Source organism: Podarcis cretensis (assembly GCF_951804945.1).
Source record: "Podarcis cretensis genome assembly, chromosome: 3".
Classification (NCBI taxonomy): domain Eukaryota; kingdom Metazoa; phylum Chordata; class Lepidosauria; order Squamata; family Lacertidae; genus Podarcis; species Podarcis cretensis.
The window spans coordinates 74,955,029-74,964,355 of NC_137172.1; the positions used below are offsets into that span (position 1 = coordinate 74,955,029).

The 9,327-nt window shown below is 39.1% G+C and overlaps 1 protein-coding gene across 2 annotated transcripts in view; it reads left to right on the top strand.

Annotated features, from left to right (window-relative positions):
- PDSS2 (decaprenyl diphosphate synthase subunit 2) overlaps positions 1-7,422 on the top strand; it is a 68,829-nt gene extending 61,407 nt beyond the window's left edge. For both annotated transcript variants that reach the window (XM_079971726.1, XM_079971725.1), the window contains 2 exons: positions 157-192; positions 6,392-7,422. In XM_079971726.1, coding sequence (XP_079827852.1) covers positions 157-192; positions 6,392-6,550 — 195 coding nt within the window. In that variant the 3' untranslated portion in view covers positions 6,551-7,422. The remainder of the gene's footprint in view (positions 1-156; positions 193-6,391) is intronic.
- The last annotated feature ends 1,905 nt before the right edge of the window (positions 7,423-9,327 follow it).

The following is a 9,327-nucleotide window of genomic DNA, read 5'->3' on the forward strand; positions in this document are numbered from 1 at the left end:
TGAAATATGTTTGTTTTCCATTGTTTAGTTTGAAATCTGCAGTCTCAGAATTATAATGTCATAGACAATGACACAAATTTTGAAGCATGCAGTCTTAGAATTATAATACCTTAGACAATAAAACAGATTTTAACTTTTATCCTTGTGTTGTTTCAGGCTCAAGTTAAAGGAAACTTAATAGACTATACAAAGGTAAGTAAATGCTTAAAAACCATGCCTTATTTTTAGAAGTTCCATCTCTCTCTCTCTCTCTCTCTCTCTCTCTCTCTCTCTCTCTCTCGATAAAATGGCTTTAGTCAAGTCTGTGCATGTGTATGCAGTGTTTAGTTGGCCCAGTAACATCTTATGCATGATGGAGTAGATCTCATCATTTCCTTTATTTTATTTGTTAATTATTTTCATCCTGCTTTTCAACCAAAAAAAATGGTCTTGCATAGTAGCCCACTGCAATTATGATACAATAAATGCTGGTATATGCATACAAAATACGATGCCAGTGTTACCAATAAGTGCTTGTATTCTAAAATAGTACCCCCATCCCAGTATTCCATTATTTCAAAATGCCCATTTCAGCTACTACAGTCATTTGCTCACAAGTAGTTAATCAGTCTGTTATTCTGAGTATGGCTATCACACGCAGACAAATTATTGATCCAGTATGATGATTATAGATGACTTGTTCCAGAGAGGGGGAAAAGTCATTTCCCTCAGTACTCAGTGACTAAAGAAGCATTAGAAGAGGACCATTGGGGTTAGATGCATGTGAATTTGGATCAGTGCTAGAAATTCCTCCTTTGAAGAAGAGAATGTCCACTGCAGCAGCTCCTGTTGATACTTTCTCCTGATAAGACATCAGAAGGGACAGCACAGCTGGATATAGTCATATTTAAGGAAACAGCTAATAATTCTTGTGTGCATGCTTGTGTGACATTTGCTAGAGTCCCAACTAGAGTCCAGATCTCTCAGACTCTGCCATATATCTCTCCTTCCGTCATTTAAAATTTTGCACTGTAGTTAGCACATTCCTCACACCACAATGTAGCCCTCCCACTCAAAAAAAGCCTCCTAACAACAACAAAAATCACCACTGTATGCCTGAGGTGTATGTCGCAAATGTCTATTTTGTATTGGCAAGGCATTGTTTGGGGACTAGAATAGCAGTCAATCTCTCTGTTTTGACTTGCTTGGAAAAGGCAAAGCAAGATTATTCTTCACAGAGCACTGCAACCTAGTTTTGTGTGTCTTGACTGGTTTCATGCTGCTAATCTCATACATGCTGCTATAATTTATTGTAAAGCTAAAAACAAGTTCCTTGCATAATTCAAATCAGGGAAGCATTTGTGCAGGTGACTACTGAAGGCAGATATTTGATAATAACAAACATCAATAGTCTTTTTGATATCTAAAAAGCCTATTCCAAAACCATTCTTTTGAGGAGTCAGATCTTTATATTCCATAATATAGTTATCTGCATCTGAGCTGCCAGATGATAAACACTATAACTTGTGCAGCCAATGTAGCAGATGGCTTATCTAAGCACCCTCCTGAAAGGCCTTTTGGGTATCACAGAATTATGTACATCAGTATAACCCTCTGTATATGGAACAATGTTTTTTTTTAAAAATAAATGTATTGCTATGAGAGTTTTATATGAAGAGATTAATATATTTTTCTGATTGGCACCATCATATATTTTTAAGAAAAAACCCAATCTTACTGAAACTTCCTTCTTTAGCATTTAAATTTTCTAGTTTCGCATCTTGTGAGCAATGTGAAGATAGTGGGTATAATTTGCTCAGGAACTTTGCATTATAATACAAAAGTTAGGTTGCTTGAAGACTCATCAGGTTAGAATATCAGTGCAGTTCTATGTGTTGCCACGAAGAACGGCATCATAGTATACCCAAAAAAATAGATAAAATATAGCAGTTAAAATTAATGACTGTCCAGCTGCCATTTAAAAAGAGGAAAGTTGAATGTGTAGAGCCGTAAACACCAATCTGATCTATAGCAACTAATTATGAAGCATTCCAACAGTAATGGGGGAAAGTAAACCTCTTAGCTACAAAATGTATTGGCTCTATCTCAAGGTAACATTTTGGTAGTCTAAATATCAGCACTTAGCAAAGTAGATGGTTCCTCACAGGAGAAAACAAATTTAGAAAATCCAGTACATAACATGGCAAACACTTAATGCATTAGTTAGTTCCTTGACCACAAATCAATTTAAGTTTTCTTCTTCTGTTTTTTTAGCAAGTTATGAGGTTAAATATAGGATGCCTTGTAAAAAAAGGACAGCCAGTTTTATGTATAGAAAGTGAAAAGCAGGTTGTGAATGAGGCAGGGAATTCCCAGTAGGAGCAGGGAGATTTACTGGGATGCTTGGGCTGTGGGGTTTTATGTATGGAGTATGAAGTGGTTGCATGGGAAGCTGTGGATGGCTGGAATGCAGTGAGTGCATTTGATAGATTGTTCCTGTGTGGGGTTTGCTTTGCTGAGTTTCATAGGTGCCAAGGCTGGAATATATTTGACCTGGTGATTCAGGTATTCAGGTATGGTAATGGGAAAATGCTTTGGAGCGCTAAATGAAATAGTGCTGATGAGTGAAAGTTGCGGTGGGGTGGGGAGGAATAGATTTGCAAAGGGAAGGAGAACTAGCTGTTCGTCTTTGCTGTCCTTTTCACAGTTTGGGTAAATACTACAGGAGCCCCTGCTTGAAGTATCCTCTGTGGTGGAACCTAAAGAGAATCAGAAGGCCTTCCTCAGCAGTGCTCTGAAATTCTCTTCAAAACCTCCTAAACACTTTGATTGGAATCATTACCCCCACCTCACAAGTTTGAAAAAAATTACATTCAGAAATGGAAAATATATTTTATGCAGCAAATAAGGGAACCCCCAGAATAGTTACTGACCATGCAGAGTTGCAGAAAGGCTACGTGAAATGAGGAATTGGGCCTCAGAGCAGGGGTGAGGGATCTCTTTTTCTGTGAGGGTTGCATTTCCTTGTGGGTCACCTGTGTGGGGCTGACAGTAGTGGGCAATATGAGCTTGTGGTGGGTGGGGCCAATGCAAGCAGTACATGGAACACTTCTTTGCTCTCTCTGGCAAACCATTTTCTCACTTTCCTCTATAGGCAAGCATCTTGAGGAGTTTGATTTTAGTCATGACTTAGTGGACAGCTGTCATTACATTTTTATGCTGCTATCTTAGTCTAGTTGATTTTAGTTTTTTATTGTGTTCCACTGCCTTATGTCAGCAATCTTGGGTTATTTAAAAATGAGGCAGGATATAAATAAATAGATAAAAGTACAACGTATCTCAGTTCAAGGACATTTAGAGAGAGCCATTACGGAACAGAATATCTCAAGTTTCTAAGGAACATTGAGTTACAAGATCTGTAGCCGGCCCTTAGCTTCCCTTCTGAATATGACCATTTCTAAAGGATTCATCTGTGATGATTGCCTACCACCTCTTTAAAAGCAATCTCTCTAACCTGTCCACCATTTGAGAGAATAATTTATGTCCTTTTACCTTCAGCAAAACATCAGCAGCTTGCTGCACAATTGGAGCACCTGCTAATATCAGAAATGTGCATAAAAACAAACACACATTTGCAGTATTAAGTTTCTGTTCTTACCTTGCTCCACTTACTTTGTTCCATCCTGTATAGTGTGGTTGGCTCTAAAAAAAATGCTTAATTAATGTTGCACTGTACATGCATATCATAAAAACCTATTTTCCCCTGAAGTATACTGCTAAGTAATGTGGGAAATAATTTTTTTATGAATGGGGACATGAGCACTAAAGTACCATGCCTTGCTAAGAATTGAGTTCATCCTCAAATATACATAATTAATTCACTTAAGTTACATGTTTAGATAAGAACAACCATTCATTATATATAAGTGTAATTGCCTACATAAAATAGATGGATCTTGCAGCCAGCTTCTAGTTCTCAAGTTACTTTCATGTCATTTAGAGTAATTTTTTTACTTGCAGGATTTTTTTCTTTCCTGCCTTTTAATTTTATATATACCCTTCAACAGGAATGTGTGTTCAATGTTTCTAAGAGCTTCCATATGTAATGATCATATAATTATCAGTTATGGTTTCATAGACCCAGTTCACACATAATGCTGCCAAACCATGACTAAGTATGAACAAGCAAATGTGTGGATTCTCAGAGTGAAGATTACAGCTGCTCCCCTGGTCCTTCTGTTGCTGCGCTACCCAAGACTAAACCATGGTTTGACTTAAAGTTATGTCTGAACTAGGTCTTGTGTTATTTGTCTTGCAGGCAAAGCACAAACTATAGCCAGTGTTGTTTCTTTGCTTTATTGCTCATGCTTCTTTGCTTTATTGCTCATGCTTTGGGAGAAAAAGCACACGCCTGGCTTCAGACATAACACTGAGCCAAACCATGGCTTACTTTCCAAGCAGCTCAGCAGTAGCAGGACTAGGGGAGGAGCACAACAGACAAAATCTTTGCTTAGGAAACCCACACTTCTGCTTGTACATTGTAAGTCATTGTTTGGCTTAGCATTATGTGCAAAATTGGGCATTTCCCCTGGGGTTCATTTAAAGTTGGAGGAGTTAAGTAGCGGGGAGCCCTGGCAGGATAATTGAGTCATCATCTTCTTCTAACCTGTCGCAGTAGTCACTTCAGGGCAACTGGTGTGTAAATGAACTTAGAAGCATTGCCTGTTTTGCAAAAGCTTCAGTAGATAAGGGACACATGGCCTCACTAACAGAGCTGTGAGACATTCTCCATTTGCACATATTCTGTACATTTAATACCTAGTACACAGGGCATAAATATGTTACTTCAGGCATAGGCAAACTCTGGCCCTCCAGATGTTTGGGACTACAATTCCCATCATCCCTAGCTAACAGGACCAGTGGTCAGGGATGATGGGAATTGTAGTCCCAAACATCTGGAGGGCCAGAGTTTTCCTGTGCCTGTGTTACTTGATACTCTGATAACTCCTGATGCACAGCAGTACACCCGTGTATTGTAGACTACTGAGCTAGGACTGGGTGGGAGACGCGGGCTTGAATACCTACTAAGCCATGAAGTTCACTGAGCGACGTTGGGCCATTATTGTCTTTCAGCTTGACTCATTTAACTGCTGTGAGAATAAAATAGGGGAGTGGAACCATGTATGCCACTTTGAGCTCTTTGGAGAAAGACATGATATAAAACATAATAAATAAATAAATATCCCCTCCATTGTATCTTGACAGGTTAGGGAAAGCAACCAATCACATCAGTGCAAGATGATGGTGCGCTTCTCCATTAGTGAGGCAGAGGGTTCATATAGTGCATGATTCAGATGAAATTAAGCATTTTATATTCACCTATTTCAACAGTAAAGTTAAGCACATTCTTAACATTTTCCAGTTGAATCAGTGGGATTAAAATGTATCTAACTTTTGGCCTAGTCATACTTGTAAACAAATCCAGAAATACAGTGGTACCTCGGGTTACAGACACTTCAGGCTACAGAGTCCACTAACCCAGAAATAGTACCTCGGGTTAAGAACTTTGCTTCAGGATGAGAATAGAAATCGCAAGGCGGCAGTGGGAGGCCCCATTAGCTAAGTGGCACCTCAGGTTAAAAACAGTTTCAGGTTAAGAACGGACCTTCAGAACGAATTAAGTTCTTAACCCGAGGTACCACTGTAGATTGTTTTTTCCTTTTCTGTTATGCAGGGCTAGAGTGATGAAATTATGATTGTTGATAGCAAATGTTTTCTAATGCACACAGTGCCCACTGATCTAAATTAGGCCATCTAGAAGCCCATCTGATTCCCCTATGAAAGAAGATTGCACAATAACAGGCTTTGGTGGGTCATCCCCATAGATAGGCTGAACTCTTCAGCCAGTTTGCCTCTTGGCACTCCAAAGGAAACGGGTTGTGGATTAATATTTTGAAATTATACTCCAGATTAAAATTACAATGTGTAAACAGAACAATATACACTATGCTGTAGTCTGCACAACATCAAAGTAAATGCACATATTAATCTACTTGCTTGTGATGAAATTCAGTTAAAAATGCATATTAATGAATTTATTATAAGTACAAGTTTATTTGTTGGGCTTATTCCCATTAGGCAAGAATTGTACACATGACTAGTTGAGAGCCTTCTGCTGCAGTTACATTAGTCTTTGAAAGGTGCATCTTGAATTATCAATAAATGAAAGAACAATTAAATTGATTAGGGTTGTTTCATCGAATAGTGGATTCCATTTTTTTGTCAGTCATTTAACGAGACTGTCTTTTGAAGCTCAGGTCATGAAAATACAGAATCCATAATGTTTTCTTAGCATTCTGCATATAGTTATTTCTGTCAAAACTGATGATATTGTGCATGTGTTTTCTCACAGTTGCAAGATGCAATCAAGGCTGGCAAAGGTGTGACTTCAGCTATTGACCTATGTCGTTACCATGGAAACAGAGCACTGGAGGCTCTGGAGTGCTTCCCTCCCTCGGAGGCCAGATCTGCTTTAGAAAACATTGTTTATGCTGTGACAAGATTTTCATGATCTACAATTGGGAAAAGGAGCCACTTTCTGTTTGCGCTAATGAGCAGAACAGATAATAGTGGAGAGCGTCAAGATCTGCCATTGCTCCGCATCTAAATGTGTCAGTGGCTTTAAAAAATGTGTTTCTGTTCCACTCACCACATTCCCAAACTAACATATACCCTTCGGAACTGCTACAAACAAAATTAGGGAAAAAAGGTCAAACAGTTTTCACTTGTCATGCCAGAAGCACACTTGAGGCTGCACTGGTAGCAATAATTAATGAGACTCGCTTCTGTGACCTCAGCAAATGGACAGGAAATAAGTCCTTATTGATTGGACATAGCCAGGGATGGCGCCAGTGTGGTGGCCTGTGGTTTTCCTGCACTAGAGAAGACAGAGGGGGGCCCTGAAGCTGCAGGTGTCGGGAGAAATGCTTTCTAAATCTGCCAGAGAGAGGGCTGTTTAAAACCAGAATTAATGTACCAATTTATCAACATGAAGGGCAGCTCGATGAATTAGCAGGGGAAAGGAGGGAATCTTTTATCTGACTACATGCCGCTATGTCTCCTCACACTGTTTCGTTATGTATTTACATATAAAATTACCCTTTGCCTAATGCATTGTGTGTTTGAAAGAGTTGCTGAGAGCGCGCATCAGGTATGGTAAGAGCTTTGTAATATTTATGTCGTTCTGCAGAAAAGAATAATTTTGAATGTGCTGTTTGTATAGTCTTCAATTTGGTTCAGTGGGTGGGGTTTTAAACTTCCAGGGTAATATATTTGCCTTCTGTATAAGATGCCACTTATTTCAGCAAACGCAGGTACTACATTTTCCTTGATTTACTGAACATTTTGTTTTAATTCACGCCAAATAAATGCTTCTTCATACAACTCTGTGTCAATTCTATGCCATAAAGAAGTAAAGGATCGTTCTTCTCCCTCCCCCTACCCCCTTCTGTACAGGATTTCATTCCCTGAATAGATGTATATTACATGAGAAGTTTTTTAACCTTACTGTGTCAGATGTTAAAGTCCAATTACAGAGAGAATACAAGGTATATCAGAAGCCTGCAATCTGACACTGTCTCTATTTTGTTCATAGGAGATGATTTTTGTGGTTTGCATGCTTGCAATCTGAGAACATCGTTGACAAGAAGGCTGAGTTTACATAAATGATCCAGATTGAGACTCAGCTACCTTTCTTCCTTCTGTGGTGTAATTACAGCCCAATCTGGAGACAGCTAGCACAGCAAACAGATTTCATTACATTGCTCTCTCCCTCTCAAACACTAAGTGGAGTTATTTCAGTTAACTTCTTCACACACACACACACTAAAGTGAAGTGTCGCAAACCTTCTATATAATGGGCCAGTATGTGATTCTCAGAGGACTTTAAAAAAGCTTAACATGATTTATGTATTTTGATACCTTAAATTTTAGCACTACAAAAACATTGCTGGCTTACTGTAATTCAGTTTTGTAATTAGATGAAAATGTAGATCAAACCACTTGAATTCTCAAGCCATTATGTTCTTGATATACTCTTGAACAACATTCAGTCTGGAAAAAGAGGACATCCGGGGTTATAAATGTATTTTCCATTTCAAAGAGAATGTTGTTGTTGAAACTATGTCAGAAACAGGGCTTCAAGTTGACTTGTTTCAAATAACCCATACTTAGGGTGGGATTCACCTAACAAACCGTGTCAATGGAACCCCTGCGTAAGGGCTTCTACAATGGAACCTGCCCCCTCTTCCACCCACACACCCAAAATTGGCTGGGGGGGGCAGGTCAGGAGAACCCCCAGAACAGCACATGGGAAGAAGGCAATTGTTCCCTCTGGCGAGCTGAAATACATGCACAGATGGAACGTTTGTAATAGCAATGTTGAATTTCATCCTTAATCTTAACCACCATTTGGCAGTTCAGACGAAATGGCAAACTTGTCTCCTTCCAACCACACGAGGAGGAGGAGGAGGAGGAGGAGGAGGAGAAGAAAAATGGAGAGGCAAGACTTAAGCCTAAAGCTTCACCTATGCTCATTAGCATCATGCTAGACTATTGCTTAGGTTAGGGATGAGGAACCTCAAAGGCCAAGTTACAACACAACTCCAGAAAATGACCGAGTCCTGCTCTTGGCAACTAACATCACCAGTATTTATAATCTTATTAGTGAAAAAATGAGCTGGAACCCAATACATACGCAATAAACTATTTCTAAAGGGTACAGCTCAAGAACTCTTGGGACTAAGTGGTGCAGCCTTACTTATGTAAGGGCTGAATTGTGGCATCTACCTGAGCATTTCTGGCAAGCGTCTTGATTTAGACATCATTTTAGCTTGCATGACACCTTTTAAAAATAACCAGCAAATATATTTCTGAAGTCAAAAAGTTTGCTCCGAATTTGGACCCCAAACCTCACATATGCAAGTACAATTGTATCTGATGGTGAGTTCTATATAAACACAGTTATCTAACAACTTCATGGTGGATGAGGTGCATGATTTTCCACTAATGATTTCATTGCACCTATTTAATTGTTCCCCTTGATTCTGGTGCAACCCAATTCTACAACACACTCTTAAGCAATATATTTACTAGATGGGCAAAGGATGCTTCATCCTAGCAAGCAAACCTTTTACATCAACTAGTGGCTTGTTAAACAAGTCTACAAAATGATAAGGCTATTACAGGAGATATACCTGTTGGATCGTGCAGAAGTTTCTGAGAGATTAAGCTCATGTGTGTGCATTAGCAGGATATTTCACTGAAGCACTGAACAAAAACATTGCCACC